Consider the following 21,143-nt stretch of genomic DNA (forward strand, 5'->3'; position numbering starts at 1 on the left):
CAAAACCACACCAATTAGAGCATTAAAGACATGAGAGAGTGAAACCATGAAGGCTTTACACACAAACAGAGGATAACCAGGGTAGATCTACAATCTATTACAATCGCAGATGGAAGTTTAAAGGTACATTAGGTGTATTTTTGTAGTTTTATTATTGTAGAAGCTAAGGTTTCTAGGACTTGAAATGGAAAAAATAAAAGATAGGAGCAATCATCTTGGACCCTGAAAACAGCGAACATGACTTTATCATCAATCATTTATATGCCTATTCTATGTAAGTCCCCATCTAGATGAGCTGACGTTGAAGGATGTATAATACACTTCTGTGCTGGAGAATTGGAGCACAAATGATCATCATTTCTCAATCAAAATTTAAAATCAAGCTTAATGGATAATGAATAGTTATATACATATAATATTTACATATTTTAATATGAGATATTTATAAAGGGCTTTCCAGATCTTGTTGTTCAGTTGTTTTTCAGTTGTGTCCCATTTTTTGTGACTCCATTTGAGGTTTTCTTGGCAGAGACACTCAAATGATTTTCCATCTCCTTCTCCAGCTCCTTTTACTGATGAGGAAACTGAGGCAAGCAGGGTTAAGAGACTTTTCCAAGATCACACAATAAGTGTCTTGAGGACATATTTAAACTCAAGAAGATTAAGTCTTCCTGATTCTAGGACTAGTACTCTATATACTGTGCCATGGAGACAGCACTATATAAAGGTTAGCTAAAAATCATCCTACTGAGGAGGAAGTGTTGACTAGTAGAATAGAGGCCTTAATGACTAAAGGAAACCGAGAAACTCAGAAAAAGACAATTCACCTGAAAGGAAGGTCAGAGTGGCTAGCTTTCCTTTATTTGTGGAAACCTGGATAGCATTCTACCTTCTTCAATCCTGCTCTATTTCTCCCATTCTTCATAATCTCTCAAAGACAGTAAGCTTTGAATCCAAAAGCCATTTCTTTTTAATACCCTTAGAACAGAAAGTTATCTTTATTACTTGTCTGGGCTAGCAGTTCATTAGCCAGTTTTAGTCCATCTTTTGTAGTCCAAAGATCATTCTCCGTGGCAGAGAAGCAAAATAAGCCAGATGGGGGAGGATCTGAAGAATGGAAGAAATTGCTGAACCTTGAACTAAAGAACATTGAGTATACTACGCCAAGTAGTCACGATGCCCAGACTAATAGGATGCAAAGGAAACTTGGAGAAATGGTTATGTACGTTGCCAGATGACAATGATGCTTTCCAGTGTAATGAGTGTCTTGCATGTTCTTTGACCTACATTTTATTACCGCTCACTCTGAATGCTGCTGTTTTTAATATTTTCTTCTTCATGCTTATTTGCTTTTGTGCTAGAATCATTTTTGTTTGGTACATATATTTTTTTCTATTATATGTGCACAATTTTGTTGTTTAAATATACACTATTACATACACATTTTTTTATTCTGTAAGCTTATTGACATTATTATTTTTTCACTTTTGTTTTATTGTGTTCCTCTAAATTCACTCACTAAACTTCCTCCAACCTTGTAAAAATGCTTATTCATTGCTTTGTCTTTGTTCAGGGTCCTTTGTCTGGATTCTCTTATTATTTTTTTCCCTATGTTTGGGGAAGGGGAGAATTATGACAAAAATCATCATAAAAATCTCTGAATCTGAATATTTATATATGGGACAGTCCTGTGGCTAGAGTCCCCTGGAGACTCATCTTCAGGAATTCAAATCTGACCTTCCATATTTGCTAACTGTGTGATCCTGGGCAAGTCACTTAACTAAGTTTGCCAATAGTTTCCTCATCTATAAAATGAGCTGGAGAAGGAAATGGCAAACTACGCCAGTTCTTTGCCAAGAAATCCCCAGATGAGGTCCTGAAGAGTTGGACATGACTGAAGTATATGTGTATTGCTGTAGCATGGTTCTTTAGACCTGTAGTCACTGAAGCACCCTGTTGAGAGATGATGCTATATGCTCTGTATAGTGAAGGTATTTGTTGACACCTTGAGTTGATTACTTGGGACTCCAGGTTAATAATCATCCTTGTTTTATTAGGTGCTGGTGTTTATTTTTGATGATAGAGTTAGAGCTGGAGTCAGGAAACCTGGAGTTCAAATGCAGTTCCAAAAACTTTCTAGCCATGTAACCCTGGGCAAGTCATTTTACTTTGCCACCATTTCCTCATCTGTAAAATAAGCTGAAGAAGAAAATGGCAAACCACTCTAGTATCTTTGCCAAGAAAACTCCAAATAGGGTCGTGAAAAGTCGGATGACTGAACAATAACAACATTTACTAGCTGTGTGACCATGGGCAAGTCACAACTTCCACCTGCCTCAGTTAAAGTCCTTTGCAAATTCTATGATGATGCTCATGTGGTATATAATCCTAGCTATTGAACATATTGTGGCTGATTTTGCAATGAACCATAATATTTTTAACCCCTGGAAAGAATATAATAAATAGATCTACCAAAACTTAAACTGAGTTTTTAATTTTTTGACATTGGAGAGCCTGTGTGGGAAAGCTCAATTTTCCCTCTTCCTGGCAGTTATAACAAGTTACCTTCCTAGGAGGTAAGAGCAATATCTTACTCACTCAAAGGAGATGGCATCAGTAGTGTACAAGTGTTGAGGTTAACTGGAACCATCTTAGGGGGAACAAGCCTCAGGAAGACTTCAGAAGACACTTAGAGGTCTCAGTTTGCTAATAATGATGATAGCAAAAGCTAAGTCTTGCCACCCTGTCTCCTGCTTTACTTTGGCTCTCTCCCAGGGAATCTGTTTTCTATTCCTACTTCTTTTACCATATTTATTTACTTTCTGCCTTTCAGTCATTTATTTTTAAAGAAACTAGTTATTCTAAACTAACATGTTTGTTGATGATACAGTGGATGATAGTGTGTGACCTGAGGGGGTGGGGATGGGGAGAATTAAAAACCTCTGTAAGGAAGATTAACAAAGCCAGATTTCAAAAATGAAATATGTATGTATTTTATTTTTGTTAGAGAAATTCTCTGTGGTTGAGGTTGAGACAAACTAAAGAGATTTTTATGATGACTATTATAATTCTCCCAAAGTAGGAAAAACAACAAAGGACCTTGACAAACCACTCTAGACTATGCTATGAGTAAGCAGTCTTACCTGGTGGGAGGAAGAATGGTGAATAGAATCTTTAGGAAGCTCTGGGGAAGCGGTGGCCTGTAGGCAAATTTTTGGCTTCTTTACTATAGGCTAAAGAATGCCCCCTACTGACCTCCCCCCCCCAATACTGGTCACTTAGGGAGAAGGAAAAAGTGATGGAAAATATTTAATACCCTTGAAGACTCAAGAAGGATGAAGTTGGGAAAGAGTAGTAATCCCTTCTCCCCTCTTTTCCTCAACCTCATAAAAGGATTGAACTAGTTCAGGTAATAAAAACTGGAGTCAAAAGAAAGACAGTTTTCACCCTTCTATTCTGATGAAGAAGACAAAATACTGTTGTCTGTATCACTGTCTCCATTTTGGGGTTTTCTTGGCAAAGAAGTTTGGCATTTCCTTCTCCAGCTCATTTTACAGGTGAGGAAATTGAGGCCAAATAGAATTGAGTGACTTGTCATGGATCACACAGCTAGTATAGCAAGAAGTATGAGTGAGGGCGGTGGCAGGTGAGGCAGAGCAGAGCCTCACCTATGATTTCGAAGGGTTGGGTGCATACACCTAACACAATCAAGTGCCTGCATGTCCCTAATTAAGCGTCTGAGGCAAAATTTGAATTCTTAAAGATGAATCTTCTTGATATTAGGATTGCAACTCTATCCAGTTTGCCACTTAGGTGATATGAAATGAGTTTCCTAATGCCTAAATCACAGATCTGATTCAACTGTTTGAACATAGTAGGTGATTTTTTTAAAAATTAGACCTGATTTTTTTTTTGATATAGGGAACTTCCAGTGAGGAAATGACACTTTGCAACTTAGTCTCAAGAGCTGGTTGAGGGGGCGGCGGCTAGGTGGCCCAGTGAATAGAGCACGCGCCTTGGAGTCAGGAGTACCTGGGTTCAAATCTGACCTCAGATACTTAATAATTACCTAGCCGTGTGGCCTTGGGCAAGCCACCTAACCCCATTGCCTTGGAAAAAACCTAAAAAAAAAAGAGTTGGTTGGGGTTCTGAGAGGATGTGACTTGCCAAAGGTCACAGGTGTCAGAGATGGAGATTGAACCCAGCTCTTTCTTAAAGAGATTCTGGAGTAAAGGGGCAGCTAGGTGGTGCAGTGGGTAGAGCACTGGCCTTGGCGTCAGGAGCACCAGAGTTCCAATCCAACCTCAGACACTAGCTATGTGATCTTGGAACAGTCATCAACCCTGATTGCCTCATATCCAAGGTCATCAGTTGCCCTGATTCATATCTGGTCACTGAACCCAGATGACTCTGGAGGAGAAAGCGAGGTTGGTGACTCTGCACAGCACCCCTTTGTTTAAATCCAGTTCACACGTATGACATGGCATCACCTCCCCTGATGTCATGATCCTCTTTGAGAACAAACAAAAATAATAATTAAATGTATTAACCTTTGGTTTGTCCTAGAAGGGACAAACCTTCAAAGCCTGTCCTTAAGAAAGAACAATACATTAATAATTACCTAGCTGTGTGGCCTTGGGCAAGCCACTTAACCCTGTTGCCTTGTAAAAAAAGAAAAAGAAAAAGAGGAATGCCTTATCAATTATGCTAAAGACCCAGGGGATGCGGAGGGTGTAAGAAAATTATATAACATAAATAGGCATGTGGACGAATGTTGAAAAACTTTCATAAAATGTAATTAGAAAAATAAAATCTCAATAAAAAGTTTTTTAAAAATTATGCTAGGGGCAGCTAGGTGATGCAGTGGATAGAGCACCGGCTCTGGAGTCTGGAGGACCTGAGTTCAAATTTGGCCTCAGACACTTAATAATGACCTAGCTGTGTGGCCTTGGGCAAGCCGCTTAACCCCCTTTGCCTTGGAAAAATCCTAAAAAAAAAATTATGCTAAAGACCTCAACAAAAGCAGCAGGAATCTTCCCCTCCAGGTGGTCAGCGCAACCAGTGACCCTGATACAATGGGCATCGTTATTAGGGGTCAGCACTGATTTCCAGTGCTTTGGGCAGTGGATGGAGTGCCAGGCCTGGAGTTGGGAAGACCTGCGCTCATACACATGGGCTGGGTGACCCTGGGCCAGTCACCTTCTCTGAGCGGCGCGCGGCCGAGCACTCCAGGGACTTTGCCAGGTGGCATCGGGGCGAGCCAGGCCGACTTTGTTTCTCTTTGCCCTCCCTCTCCGGATGGCAGCCTTTGGCCCGTGTGAGCACGATTCGCGCACTGGGGGAAGAGCCAGGCCGGGCTGGAAGGGCACCGCCCTGCCCGGGGCAGCCTCCGGGAGGCGGCGCGGGGGCGGGGCCTGCGCCGGGGGCGGGGCCTGCCCGCGGTGGAAGCCGGAACCTTGTTTCCGGCTCCGCGTGCCGGGGGATCGCGTTTGAGTGTGGCACCGGAACGTCGGCTGCGGGCCGAGGCCGGGCGGGCGGCTGCGGAGCGGGCGGAGGAGCGGGGCCGGGGCCGGGGCCGGGGCCGGATCTGCGGCTGCGGGACGCTCGGGGCGGCGGCGGCCATGGCCGAGAGCATCGTGAGTCAGCGGCGGGCGGGCGGGCCGGGCGGGCGGGCCGGGCGGCCGGTGGGGCGCCCCCGGCATGAGGCAGCAGATTTCACCGCCGGGGCCTGCGGACCCGCTTCTCCCCGGGCCCCGCCATCCGGGCCCTCCCTCGCGCTGGGCCGGGGCGCGGGGGGCGATCCGCCTGCCCGACCTTGGAGGCCGGGGGGAGCCCCAAACGAGAAAGCCCCGCGCGGCGGCGGTGCCCCGCAGCCTCCCCTCCCCCTGCCGCCCCCCACCTCTTCCTCAGGGAGCGGAGCGGCTACAAACAAGGCCGGACCGAACCTCCCCCGCCCCCCGAGACTCGGAGCCCGGCACCAGCGCGGCACGCTTGACTTGTAATTCTCGAATGCTAAAAGCCAAGTTTATTTTCCTTCCCTTGACCTCAGGCAGTCAGAGTTCATGGCCCCCTTACTTAATCCCTTCCAGCAAAATTAAGTCTCAATCAAAAAAGCACAGAAACTGCTCATTTCTTAGACCCTGACAAGTATTAAGTGCTTTACCAAAGAAGCAGATGATTCAGGAAGATTAGCAGGGATGGCCGGGGCAGAAGCATTTTAGGGGTGAATAAAAAATTCGAAGGGAAGTCTTGTGGAATGAGATGAGTGGTTCTTGCACCTGCTGTTCAGGGTGAAATCGACCCTCCCTGGACAGGTCTTAGGTTGAGCCCAACTTCTTGGTTCTAGACTTTTCACTAACCTCTACTGCTCCTAATTTAGGTTTTTTCCCTAGGGCCCCAGATTCACTGGTAATTCTATTTTTAGGGAGGAAGAGGATAGTTTATTTATTTATTTGAGAGAAAAATCACAAAAATGAAAGTATTGATGTTTTTAAATAAAAGGTTGTAGAAATAAAAAATGACTTGAAGCTAGAAATATTAGGAGCTGTTGGTTGTTTAAAAAACTGCATTAATGCCTTCCCTTTACAAGGAAAAACTAAACTCTTCATTGATGTTAAAATGGTCAGATCTTGTTACTGAGTTCTTAATCTAGTGGTATCCAAAAACAGACCACTTTTGTAAGGCTATAACTTTAATAGAACTAGATGCCTTCTAGAAATATTTTGACTGAATAAACACATTTATACAAACTACTCTGTTGAAATCTACTTAACTTTTAGGAGAAAAATGAATTTAGATAGATTGTTTCTTCTAAAGCATACTGAATGTATTGTTGAGGTCATCAAATCAGTTAAAAAAACAGGGATTCTTAACCTAGGTAATAGAATTTATATAAAAATATTTTGATAACTTAAGTATGTTGATTTCCTTTGTAAACCTATGTATTATATTTTATGGATTTAGAAACATAATTCTGAGGAGTACACCAAACTACCAAAGGGATCTATGTGCCCCACCCCACTCCCCCAAAAAAGATGAATGCCCCTAGAATTTAATTCTGAATATTATGTTTCTATGAGGTACATACTAAGCAATCATAGTTGTTCCTGTTTTAGAGATGGAGAAATTTTGTAGTTCCCCACTCCAGTCTGTGTCCCTTCTTGTGTCTTATAGAACCTAGTATAAATTAGTCTTTATCTTTTATTACCAGAAAACTTGAAATTTGTTTAGGAGCACATACAGCTCTACTATGTTTAAGATGATCAAATCAAAATAATTTCTTCAGTTTGAGGAACTATTTCATAAACCTGGAATTTAATCTCATAGAAGAAAAAGAAATACCATGTGTTTTTAAGAAGAATTGTTTGGTTGAGGAACTAGTTTTAATATCCCTAATTATTGTAAGAGAATCAGTTGCTGAACATTTTTTTAAAAATTTCATTTACTTAAGGCCATGGGGTTAAGTGATTTGCTCAAGGTCACACAACTAGGATGACTAGACACAACTATTACGTGTTTGAGGCAGGATTTGAACTCAGATCCTCCTGACTCCAGGGCCGGCACTCTATCCTATTGCGCCACCTAGTTAACCCTGAATATTTTTCCTAGTTAATTTAGAGCTAGAGGATTCAAATGTTAATATTTTTGTAAGTATGCATATTTTATATTGAAGTATTGAAGTGCTTTTTAAATGTGAAAACACTTGCAGAAATTTGATTCCATATATAAGACAAACAATCCCAAAATTAAAAGTGCTAATCTGAGTTAAAAAGTTTAGGGAAAACATGTCAATTTTTTTCTAAACTTTTGATGAGTGGGAAATTCATAATGTTCATTCAAAGAAACAAATTGCCTCAGACTTAGAAATTGACAATTTTTACACACAAAAGTTAGTGATTTATTAGACAACAAAGGAGACATCCCATTATTGTAGAAGAATAATCTCTGCATTGATGGTGCAGTGGATAGAGCACAGGCCTTGGATTCAGGAGGACAGAAGTTCAAATCCGGTCTCATACACTTGACACTTACTAGCTGTGTGACACGTAACCCTGACTGCCATGTATCCAGGGCTATCTCTAGTCATCCTGATTTTTGGCCACTGGATCCAGATGACTCTGAAGGAGAAAGTGAGCCTTGGTGGCTTAGCACAGCATCCCATCACTTAAATCCAATTCATGTGCTTGTCATGGAATCATCTTCCTGATGTCATGGTTGTCTTCGAGAATGAAGGACAAACATGGAGTCAGGACCTGAGTTTGAATTGAATCATCTACTTGTTATCTGTGACCTTGGTAAAAAAAACATCCTATGTCTCTAAATCTGTTTCTTTATCTGTAGAGTTGAAGGGGTTGGACTAGACCTTTAGGATTCCTTTCAGCTCCAAATCCCATGATCCTTTGTTTGAGGAGGACATGACTTAGTCTTGATGAATTTGATAACAATGTATCATGGTCAGGGAATCATGAAGCAGTGGAGCATTTTGCCATGTAATAGTGGAAATAATTTTTTAATAGGGCTTACATTTTTCGTATGAACTAACACTTTTATGCAATAAAGCACAATAAGTGTTGAGTAAAATAACTAATAGAAGTGCTTTCTGCTAGTCTGTTGTTGCATGGGCAGTTTCTGTTGCCGTGGTTAGAGCAGTATTTATCCACAATATTGTCCAGTTTCAGTAGCACTCTTTGAAGCGATATCTTTGATTCAAGTGAAAAATTTAAGTCCTCCTAGAAAGTGGTGACCTCTGCTCTGTGTCTAAACATATCTGCTTCCCAACTCACCTTGTACTTGATCTTTTAGGCTTGCAATAAAAAGTATAGAGGCAATATGGCATAATGGATAGGGTCTGGAAGAACTGGGCCCAAGTCCCACCTCTGTCAAGTGACTTAATCTCTTAGGGACCTAGCCAACACTATAGAACTAAGTTGCAGAGAGATGTACCTGACTGCATTGGCAGAAGTTTCTCTATTGTGGCATATAATACTATATTTCTTAATTTTTTGCACTTCTTATTAAGGATAAGCGGGGTTTAATTTCTTGTACTACAGGTCAGCTGGTGCTTTTGTAAAAAGATACCAGAATCAAGTGAATTTTTTTCAGAAGGACTTTGAATATTCTTTCAGTAATGATAGATTTTTTTTCATGAATAAATCTTAAAGGCTCAAAATAATCGTATCCCAGATCTAGTCTTTTATAATTCCTAAAATGCAAGCTGTGTTATTCAGCACAAAACATAAAACCATTGCTTTTTTCAAAATAATCTTAATCTTGCAAGTCAGGGCCAGGCTTTTAGATAACACAACATTACTTGGTGATGATTGCAAATCTACCTTTTCACCATTTCATTTTCTAGAAAGAATTGATTTGGTGTTGAGAAGAAAGACAAAAAGTATGGTTCATGACTTCTGAAGTTTCAGTGACAGTATTTTAGTGCTGAAAAGCTACTGTCATTTTTGTCTCAACCAGATAGTGGGACAGGGCTTTTATGTTTTTCTCAGTAACTCTTTTTTGTTTCATTTTTGACAGATAATCCGTGTCCAATCACCAGAAGGGGTGAAGCGGATCACTGCAACAAAAAGAGAAACAGCTGCAACATTTTTGAAAAAGGTATTTATGATTTTGATGTTTATCTTTCAGCAGTTTACCCTTCTCTGCCTGCTATTCTTCCCCCCTCCCCCCAAGCGTAATCGGATCAGCATTCTGGGGTTGGGTTTGTAGCAAAAACTGGTTGGCACTTGGGATCTTACAAGATGACTTTATTAACCATTTTTTGAAAAGTAAATTAAAAGATATTAAACATTTTTTCCATTTGTTATTGATACTCTTATTACCTATCCACATGGTAGGAAACAATTTGAATATATAAACAATATGAATAAAAGAAGAAAGTCCATAAAATAGTAACTGCAAGGGTCAAAGGAGTCTTACTGAAATTTTAAATTATTCATCTTTGCTTTTTTAACCTGAGTAATAGACATTTGCTAGCTTTTTTAAGAAATGTGAGTTGATAGTGATGTTCTTATTTTTAGATCTCTTCATAGACTACTTGAAAGAGAGATAAAAAGATTTAACTGAACTTAAACGACTGTTACTAAAAAAGGTTGTAAGGGAGAATATGAATTAAAAATATGAAGAGTAAATTGAATGAATTACTCTTTACTTTGAATTTTTGGAATCATTAGATTACCACAAGCATTCTAAGATTGGACTCTTATTTGCTAGAGGCCTTGATGTTCAGTTTCAGAAACAGAATTATCAAACACTGAAATAAGAAATATCAATATTGTTTTTTACCTGGGGGAAAATTAGAAGACAGTTCTTGGAGTTCTGACTTTGATTTACTAGCTTTTAGCTTGATTTATAATCCCAATATTTCCCTCTTAGCAGTTTTTGTTGCATCTTTGCCTTTCTTAGGGAGAGTGCATACATAACAGCCCCAGCTGTTGGTATTCTGGAGGGATTATATTGATGGGATGTGATTTGTGAGCATTGTTGTTTCTACTCTCTTCAGCAGACCATCATAGAGCACCTGTTGGCCAGGTGAAATTTCCCAGAATTATTCATAAAAATAAAGGCAGAACTGGTCTGAAACGTGCTTTTAAAGTGCACCCCATCCTGTCCCTTCAAAAAAATTGCCTTAAGAAAAGTAAGGGTAGTAAGTATTATTAACTCTTCCTATTCTATCTGTGTCACCATTTTATAAATAATCTCATTGATTAATATAAATGTCTTGTCATCTAGTCCTTAATAGCATCATACTTGGTAACATTTGGTAACCAGTTTAATATTTTACTTTGTTTCACCTTGGGAATTTAATATTTCCAACTCTGGTTTTAAAAAGTTTGTTGCATATATTTTATAGAATTTTAGAGATCTTACAAGTTTTATTCAGGTTTCCCATACAACTCATTAATCCCTTCTACAACATTTCTGACATTGTTTACCTTTGACTTTATTGAAAGTTGTTTTTAAAATCAAAATAGGGGACTGATTTAGAGTTGATCATTTGAAAGATGAAAGATGTGATTCTTGTGTTTCTGTTTTATGTCTTTAGAGCAACTGTTTAATATCAAGTCAGTCTATTACAAGATGCTCTTTACATTGATTTGTTTTTTTAAAAAAATTCTTAAAAATCAATAAATTAAGTTGCATTATCTACTTTGACTTGTTTTTTTATTTTAAAACCATGTAAAAAAATGAGTGAAATTTATAGAGATTTTCATTTTAAAATACAAAATGAGAAAATACACTTTTTTTCTTCCTTCTTTGTCTCTTTGCTCCAATCTGTTCAGCAAATGGATGCCAAAAGTAATCATCTTAAAGTGCAACTTTGATCACTTACCTCCATTACTTAAAAAACCTTCCATGTTTCTCTATTGTCTATTGAATAAACTACAACTCTGTGAACTTTACAGCCAGGACCTACCACAGTCTGGTACCCACCTTCCTTTCATTTAAACTGACAGTACTCCCCACTCCTTATGTCTTTCATTATCCAGTTAAATTGGTCTGCTCATCATTCCTGTGAATTTGTCCCACTTCTTTATTTCTTCATGCCTTTGCTCTGTGCATTGACTGTATCTCCCACCCCCATTCCTCATCTCTTCCTGTTGAAATACTTCTCATCCTTTGAGATCCAGCTCAGCTATTGCCTTCATTAGGAAGTCTTCCTTGATATTTCACTCAATACTGCTCCCCAGAAAATAACTCTCAGAGCAATTCAGAAAGCACTTTATTAAATCAGAAATCATCATCATCATTATTATTAGTATTATTATTTCCCTAGTAAAGTCCTATTCCAGTATATCATCATGATGTAGAGGTGATCCTGGATTCTTGAAGACTGCCAGAAAAATCACAAACTTTGGCAGGTTTTACCAAATTGAGTGGATTCAAATAGGGACAATTGATTGTAGGGCTGATATCCAAGGGCCAACCTAGCAAAGTTTAGAGAAACTCATCATCAGAAGGTTGATTTTTTTTGGGGGGGGGTCGGGGAGGGGAAAGCATGAAAGGGATTATGGCTGATTAGAAAGATTTATATTAACAAGCAGAAGATTGAGATCTTTTTATAATGGAAATACCTACACTAATGAAATACTGAATACTTGAAATAGTGAAGTATGATCATTTTTCTTTTTACCTTTTCTGTGCATTTATATTCTAATTTGTATTACAGTTACTTGTCTCAATTTCCCTGTTAAATTATATTTTTTTTGAGGTTAGAAACTATTTTATTCATCTACCTTGTATATAATGGTTACTTAATAAATATTGAATCAAATTGTGATTATATCCTGTTGCTTTATATTTTAATTAAATTTATTTTTACCTTATGTTTTGTTGATAGTATTTATGTTTGTTCAAGGGATTGACTTCTTTGAATTTAATTTCCTTACTCTAATTGACTCTGGAGTGAGCAGCATATATATAGGAGTGCCACCTGTCTTTCAGAGGAAATTCATTTTCTTGGAAACTGCAAAAGTTAGTGAAGGATCCTATTAAATGCAGGATTTTCTGAAATTAAGATTTTAGAAGACCTGAATGTGTTCTCTCATCTGTATGTGTGTTTGTGTGTGTCTGTGTGTGCTTGCTCAAGCACATGCACGCACACTCCTTTGTTTATGTGTGTGTATTTATCCCTTTTTTCTGGGCTCGTTTTAGGTTGCAAAGGAGTTTGGCTTCCGGAATAATGGTTTCTCAGTTTACATCAATAGAAATAAGACTGGAGAGATAACAGCATCACCAAACAAATCCCTCAACCTGTTAAAAATTAAGTAAGTACTCAGTGGGAAGACTTTCATGCTGCAAATGTCTATTGGAGGTAGATTCATTTGTAACTTAGCTCTTCAAGGCAGCCTAGATAATTTCCTATTTACAGACCAATATATGGGCTGTCATATTTCTTGCAAGGTGTTAAGCAGTCAAACTGAGTCTGCAGTTACTGTTGAGCTAGATTTGATTGACTTGCATTATTCTGAGAGATATGTCATTTCGGGAAAAGATTTGTAGCCTAAGTGTACTGAGATTGGTTAAACTGCACACTCAGCTTCTTAGGAACAAAAAGACCTTGAATGTAGTCCTTTGGGAGGAAATCAAGTCAATTAACTTTTTACTTGAAGACCTCCATTGCATTTGAGTTCCACAAGCTGCTGTTTTTTGTTTTAGGTGCTAGAATCCTCTTGAAGACATTACTTCCCTCTGTATCCAGACTCCGGTTCCAGTGTCTCTATAACCTCATCTATTATTCCTGCTGCTCCACCCTGGAGCAGGTTTTCTGGCTGTACCAGAGTCACACTTGTAGCCTGCAGAGCTCTTAAGTTAGTACAGTCTCCAGACACTGTGGACTCCTGGGATCAGTTTTGAGATTCTTGTATGGGTTTTGACTGTCAAGTAGCAGGTGTTCTTTGATAGGCATTAAGATCTCTATAAAGCTCTATGAGTATCTTACTTAGTAGGAGAAACACATGATGCTTTAAGTGTAGATTATAGGAACTCTAATGTCTGACACATAGATGCTTAATACATGTTTTTTGATTGATATCACATGTAACATTACTCTGACCAGTGGCATTTCTTACGTTATTAATTTGTCATCAAGAGACCTCATTATAACATTGCAAGACCCTGCTGTTTGACCGCTTGTGAGAGTTGCAAATTGTATAGTCAGCAATAATCCTTGCAATTTTTGGTTCTAAACACTTATAAACCAAGTATAATTGGTAAGTGGATGTTAAAGTGAATATATGGTAGCAGTAAATTAGGTCCTGGGGGTGGCTAGGTGGCACAGTGGATAGAGCACTGGCCCTGGAGTCAGGAGTACCTGAGTTCAAGTCCAGCCTCAGATACTTAATAATAACCTAGCTGTGTGGCCTTGGGCAAGCCACTTAACCCCATTTACCTTGCAAAAACCTAAAAAAGTTTTTTTTTAAAAATTATCTTAACTTCTAAATTTCATAGCCCTTCTCTATAGATTTGAAGTGCTTTGAGACCCAGGTGCTCCTAGGATGATTAAAATGAAGCAAAGATAATTTTTATCTAGTACCAGATTATAGCATTTTAGAGTATTGGGTTTTCTTTTGAGTTACTATTCTAAATCTGCTAGAGAACAGAGGCTTGAAGTTTTACATTTAAAATAATGGAAAATTTATTGCTATTTTGTTTTTTGGCATGAAGCACCATTAGAGATGAAAAAGTATTAAATTTTTTATGTTAAGGGACAAATCCAACAATTAAGGATGCTGGCATAATGAAAACTTGAGCCTTCATTGTAATAGTTGACAAAATCATTTGCTTATGTTATGGGACCCTACATAATTTAGTTTGTTTTTACATGGGTTTCCCAAATCATTATTGATAAAAGCATGTATTTGACATTTATTTGAATAGACATGGCGATTTGTTGTTCCTGTTTCCCTCGAGCCTTGCTGGACCCTCATCTGAAATGGAAACTTCCTCCTCACAAGCACTTCGTGCTTGGGGAGCTCCCAATGTGGTAGAAGATGAGATCGATCAATACCTCAGTAAACAGGATGGGAAGATTTACAGGAATCGAGACCCACAACTGTAAGTGTTAAGTATGATCAAATAGTTCAGTTTTTTTCTTTATTTAAGCAATCTTAATAAAGACAAATGATAGGAGGAATTATGGACTTTATAAAGGGACAGTATAGGCCAATAATTAAAATTAGAAATTGAAGTGAAAGTCTGAATCTAATAAGTATTTAATGGAAAAACTCAAGTATTAAATTTGAATAGTAATTTCTAAATCAGTTCTCAGATAAACTTGCTTTAAGTCATTTGATTACTTTTCTGTCAGTCTCAAAATTTCTCAAACATGTTTTCAGAAGAAATTTGTAAATTCCTGATCATTTGAAAAATGATCAAGGGAAAGAATAAGCTTAAGTTGATCCTTAAGAATGATTATACTTAAGTTCTATACTCTAAAACTTACATTGGCCATTTAGCAAATGAAGCTTGAAAAGTTTGAAATGGACAGAACTGAATTTTTTGCCAAAAAGTTATGACTGGGGGGGCGGCTAGGTGGCGCAGTGGATAAAGCACTGGCCTTGGAGTCAGGAGTACCTGGGTTCAAATCCGATCCCAAACACTTAATAATTACCTAGCTGTGTGGCCTTGGGCAAGCCACTTAACCCCATTTGCCTTGCAAAAAAACCTAAAAACAAAAAACCCCCAAAAAGTTATGACTGTAGTTTGGATTTGTAACAACAGATTTTTGATAGCATGTAAGTAGGATGGTGTTCCAAATGTTGAATTTTTCATTGATCAAGAAATCACTTATTCTCTGACTGTGTATGTAAATCACATGATTATGTGGGTTTGTTTTTTAAAGATTAAGCAAAAGTCTCTTGGTTTACACTCATATCAACATTTTTGAAATTGTCTCTGTTGTACTATATAACTCTTTAACTGTCAGTATGATGTAGTGCTGCATTGAAGCACTGAAATTTCAAATGCTGCTTTAGCAACTTTTATTTCTTAAACAGTCACAAGTGGGATTCTTACTTATAGTTGGCTTTTTTCTGTCTCAGCTGTAATCATTAGCTTTCCTCATCCATTTGGGTGTCCTCCTAGAAATCCAATACTAGCTTTCCTTTATTACCTGTAGCTTCAGCGGAAATCTTTTCAAACTCGAATATGCATTTTTTTTTTAAAACTTTGACATGTTATAAGTGGGAGATTTTGTTTTAGAAGACATAGACGTGATGGGGAGAACCCTGCATATGCATAATGTTGAATTTTTCCAATGGAAATGGCTGGTTGCTGATTTTTTTCTTTAAATTTTTTTAAAAAAATTCTTTGTTACAAGAATAATTCCTGTAGTAGAGAGGGATAGGGGGGAAATTTAGGTGAAATAAAAAAGATATCAATAAAAATCTTAAATTATGAAACAGAAAAAAAGATGCTCTTAATCTTCTGAAACTTCCTACATAATAATGTTTTAAATCATATTTATTTTAATTGGTAAAATGGTAGTGGGCAGCAGTAGCAAAACAAATTAATCTGTGCTCATTTTTTTGGCCTGTGATCTTCCTAGTTGCCGACATGGTCCTTTGGGAAAATGTGTGCACTGTGTACCTCTCGAGGTAAGAATTTTATGAGAGAGAGAGAGAGAGAGAGAGAGAGAGAGAGAGAGAGAGAGAGAATATGCATATATTTTTAGTGCTGGTTGATGGTTGCTTTCAAAGAACTGTCTAAATACTTTCCCTAAATCTCCCCTTGATCAGTAGTAGCAATTTGAAGAACTTAACGTATTTATTGCCCTGGGCCTCATATTCCCACCAGTGTGAGCTTTCAGAAACAGGATGAGTCCTTATTTATGGTAGTGACCTTCTCTGTGGATTATGTATGGTTAAAGCATTTGTTTTACTGTGATAAAGAGGCAGCATTTTCAATAGAATCCCCAGCTCATCCTTTTAAAAACCTGACACAAAGCTGTACTTGTCAGTTTTTATGTTTGTCATTGTATTGATTTACTTCTGCATGGAATCTTGGGTCTACTCTACCAATTTGCCCTGTTGAGATTAAGAGTTTCCATAATAATGCTGACTGGTAACCAGGAGCCCTGAATTGCTATAGCAAGACCACCCTGATTTTCTGGATGGGCTCATCTTATTTCTTATATCACTTTTCTGTAAAAGTTCTTCCTTGAATTGCGGACTTTCTTGGTGGAGCAGATAAGTATAATGAGAAAATTTGGGCTTTTGAATAGAATGGTATATTAAAATGAAGCATCCATTTTTCCTTTTCCTTTTTTCTCCCCTGTCATTAGTGCCTGTTTTATAGAGAGAGCACATGTTTCTAGGTTATTTTTCTCTAAGCAGTTCCATCCAGTTTGCTTGTTTTTCAGTAACCAGCATGTTTTCAGACAGGTACATAATCAACCTTTCTTAATATTTGCATTTTTGGCAGCCATTTGATGAAGATTACTTGAACCATCTTGAACCTCCTGTGAAGCATATGTCCTTCCATGCCTACATTCGAAAACTGACCGGAGGGGCTGATAAGTAAGTAATTAGACTATAGTAATTGCCACTTAATGGGAATAGAGAGAAATGTCCTTTTTTTTGCATAACTTGAAGTCACCTCATGATTGTTATAGAAATGATAAAAATATTTGATTGATTTAATTTGTCATATGGGAAGAAATCCCCAAATGAGTTAGTTTTGCTCAAATTAGGAGGGAAAAAAGAGATTAAGTTGATGATTGGTAATTAGTTAACCAGTGCTGGAGGTTCTGAAGAACAGTAAAAATGTCTATGAGAGGCTGTATGGCATGGACTTAGGAGTCAGGAAGACCTGGTTTTGAATCCTACCTCCAAGGTTTGTAATAGCTGGTTGACCCTAAGCAAATCATATAACCTTTCTGAACTTGAGGGACATGGGGGTATATTAATGATCTCTGAGGTCTTTTCCAAGTCTCTATCTGTGATTCTGTACTTCTTGTTGGAGAATCAGAAACCCCAAATAATGACTACTGGGGAATCCTAGTGGAGAATTTTAATGATCTCATCAAGCTCCTGGGGTTAATGGCTTAAAGGTAGTAGATGAAAATACCAGAGTTTTCTGCTATGGAAACATCTCATTATGGTTTTGGTTCATGATTTCTCAGCCTTTACCACCTCTTTTCTAGCTATAGCTCTACTTCTTTTCCAAGTTAGTCTTCTTACAGAGAAAATTTCTTGTGAGAATGGTGGAACTTTAGCAGTTGGTGTTGGAAATATTTTTTCTCACCAAGTGGATATTAAAATGGGAAAAAAAAATGGAACCATAAACAAAATCGAATTTGATGGCTTTGACTAGAAAGGATTGGGTAAAAACATTTTGATCTGACCAATCTCAGACATTGCCTGTGCTGTTTTCTTCTGTGTACTGGAGACCTATCATATTAAACAAATGAATTTAAGTTGGTTCTTTTATCATTCTTGTTAATATAGTAAGACCAGGCAATGACTGAATTCAAATCAGCAACATTGAGTGAATAAAGCATTGTCAATCAAGCCACTGATATCTTAGAACACTTTGCCTTTAGTCTTGAGTTGGAGGGAAAATAGAATCTCACTCTAATTCTTGCAGTGCAGTATGTAAAATTCTAGATTACCAAAGTAGAAAGAAAGGTTTATTAAATGGGACTTGAATTTTGTAAGGCTTTTATTAATTAGAGGAAGGGGCAGTCTGATAGACCATACACATTTTAAAATTTATATCTTTTAGTCCATAATGGCTTTATGGTGAAAAATCTGTTACAGTAGGTGATACATTTATTGTGATATTATCTGGAAATAGGCTTTTATGTCTAAAAGTGTACATTTAGAGCTTAGCTACTGATATGCTGACTGATATTTAATTATGAAAAATGAAAATAATGCCCTTATGTTCACTTGTGTATTTATGATACTTTGCCCTTAGGCAATTGTTACTTGTTCAGATTGAACAGATCTAGTCAGTGATAGAACCACTTGTTTTCTGGGTTGTTACTTCTAACTTTGGTTTTGACAAATAGAAGAATTTTGTGTTTTACTGAACTAAGATCTAATTTTCCCAGTTGTTACTCATGAAAAAATATTAGGGTAGAAAGTTGATAATTAATGAAATTCATTAAACCACCTTGCGACAGTTTTTTAGCAGAAAATATAGTATGGGGGCAGCTAGGTGGTGTAGTGGATAAAGCACCAGCCCTGGAGGCAGGAGTACCTGAGTTCAAATCCGGTCTCAGACACTTAATAATTACCTAGCTGTGTGGCCTTGGGCAAGCCACTTAACCCCGTTTGCCTTGCAAAAAAAACATTAAAAAAATTTAAAAAAAATAATAACTATTTTGGGGGTGGCTAGGTGGCGTAGTAGATAAAGCACCAGCCCTGGAGTCAGGAGGACCTGAGTTCAAATTTGGTCTCAGACACTTAATAATTACCTAGCTGTGTGACCTAGGGCAAGTTACTTTATCCCATTGCCTTGCAAGAAAGAAAGAAACAAAGAAACAAACAAGAGAGAGAGAGAGAGAGAAAGAAAAGAAATTATCCAGGAAAACTGCTCTGATATTGTAGAAGCTGAGGATAAAATAGAAATTGAAAGAAACTGTTTACCTCCTGAAAAAAGATCTCAAAATGAAAACTGCCAGGAATATTATAGCCAAATTTCAGAACTCCCAAGTCAAAGAAAAAATATTGCAAGTAGTCGAGAAGAAACGATTCGAATATTGTGGAGCTACAGTTAGGAAAAGAAGTGGATGGAAGAAAGGGAAGGTAAGGGGGCATGAGTGAGCCTTACTCTCGACAGAATTGGCTCAGAGAGGGAATACCATATACAATCAATTGGGTATAGAAATCTCTTCCCCTAGAGGAAAGTTGAGTGGGAAGGGGACAGTGGGGAAGGGGGTTTAGGGGAAAGAAAGGAGGGAAGATGGTGGGAGAGGGTGAAAGGAGCAAGGACTTTCTTTTTTTTTTTAGATTTTTGCAAGTCAATGGGGTTAAGTGGCTTGCCCAAGGCCACACAGCTAGGTAATTATTAAGTGTCTGAGACCGGATTTGAACCCAGGTCCTCCTGACTCCAGGGCCGGTGCTCCATCCACTGCGCCACCTAGCTGCCCCGGGTTATATTTATTTTTACAACATGGTTACTATAGTAATGATTTTCATGGCTACATATTTTTTTTAACCAAAACTGGTCTCTTTATTATTTAGTTCATAATTACATCTTCCTTATTTAATCTTTGGGATCCTGGCATGTTCTTAAAAAAAATACAGGTTCAAATAATGTTTACTGGGGTGGCTAGGTGGCGCAGTGGATAAAGCACCGGCCCTGGAGTCAGGAGGACCTGGGTTCAAATCCGGCCTCAGACACTTTAATAATTACCTAGCTGTGTGGCCTTGGGCAAGCCACTTAACCCTGTTTGCCTTGCAAAAACCTAAAAAACAAACAAACAAAAAAAGAAAATATAGTGTAGGTAAAGAAGTAGGTTTCAAACAGTTGAAAATATTCATAGATATCAATGATAATGGGTAGGTCATAACAATAAAAAATTAGAGTTTTACGATATAACTGGTTTTTCCCTCTTGAATCCAAATGAACAGAAGCTCATTTTTTAAATGTGCTGGAATTTTAGCTATTTGTAATAGAATAAATTTTAGCACATGCTTCCTGCTCCTGTCTACCAGATGTTTAGCTCCTTAGAGAGGATTCCATTCATGAAATATAAGGTATTTAACATATTCTTTTGCATCTCTTTCTACTCTCCCCAGGCCACATTTTGATATTTAATTAAAGCTGCTTTTTATTTAGGGGGAAATTTGTTGCTCTGGAGAACATCAGCTGCAAGATTAAATCTGGTTGTGAGGGCCATCTTCCCTGGCCTAATGGCATTTGTACCAAGTGCCAGCCAAGTGCCATCACACTGAACAGACAGGTGAGTGGTTACATTGTCTTAGGAGACTGTCAGAAAAGTACTTCTTTGGCATAAGCAATAAGCAAAAAAGGCATTTGGAGAACTAATTGGTTTGTTGACTATTCTGGAGTCATTTTACATACACACACACACACACACACACACACACACACACACATATATATACATATATAAAATTTTGGCTTTTGAGGGGAGAGAATCACAGACTGCAGGTTTTCCTTTTTCATTGTGCAGTGTAGTACTGTGTTCTCTCTTACTTGATAATGTCTAAAATATCATCATTGTACTGTACTCTGTATTAGAGAATGACAGACTATATAGCCCTAGTTTGATTCCCTCTAAAATAAGACAATTAACAATCTCTTCTTAATTGTGCTTTTAAATGCTTATCAAAAGGTAAGTTTTAGTGTTATAGCTTAGAGAACAAACTTCTGGACTCAAAGGATATAGTAAAAGATGGAAATCAAATGTAAAGCTAATCAGAATACCCTGAAATAGAGTACTGTCCTTCATGGTTTTCCCTACTTGCCTCTCAGGTTTCCTTCCACTTCCTTTTAAAAAATTTTAATAGTATTTTTATTCCCCCCCCCCCCAGTTATATGTAAAGATAGTTTTCAACATTTATATTTTTTAGAAAGATTTTATTTATTTTGAGTTTTACAATTTTTTCCCTAATCTTGCTTCCCTCCCCCCCACAGAGGGCAGTCTGTTAGTCTTT

At 38.0% G+C, this 21,143-nt stretch overlaps 1 protein-coding gene across 3 annotated transcripts in view; it reads left to right on the forward strand.

Moving 5' to 3' along the window:
* Positions 1 to 5,540: 5,540 nt before the first annotated feature.
* Positions 5,541 to 21,143, forward strand: part of NPLOC4 (NPL4 homolog, ubiquitin recognition factor) — a 59,058-nt gene continuing 43,455 nt past the window's right edge. For 2 of the 3 annotated variants that reach the window (XM_074224923.1, XM_074224924.1), the window contains exons 1-7: positions 5,541 to 5,636; positions 9,529 to 9,609; positions 12,667 to 12,779; positions 14,392 to 14,568; positions 16,061 to 16,109; positions 16,936 to 17,030; positions 20,302 to 20,425. In XM_074224923.1, coding sequence (XP_074081024.1) covers positions 5,622 to 5,636; positions 9,529 to 9,609; positions 12,667 to 12,779; positions 14,392 to 14,568; positions 16,061 to 16,109; positions 16,936 to 17,030; positions 20,302 to 20,425 — 654 coding nt within the window. In that variant the 5' untranslated portion in view covers positions 5,541 to 5,621. The other variant, XM_074224925.1, reaches the window with a different exon arrangement.

This window comes from Macrotis lagotis, chromosome 2 (assembly GCF_037893015.1).
Source record: "Macrotis lagotis isolate mMagLag1 chromosome 2, bilby.v1.9.chrom.fasta, whole genome shotgun sequence".
NCBI classification, from domain to species: domain Eukaryota; kingdom Metazoa; phylum Chordata; class Mammalia; order Peramelemorphia; family Peramelidae; genus Macrotis; species Macrotis lagotis.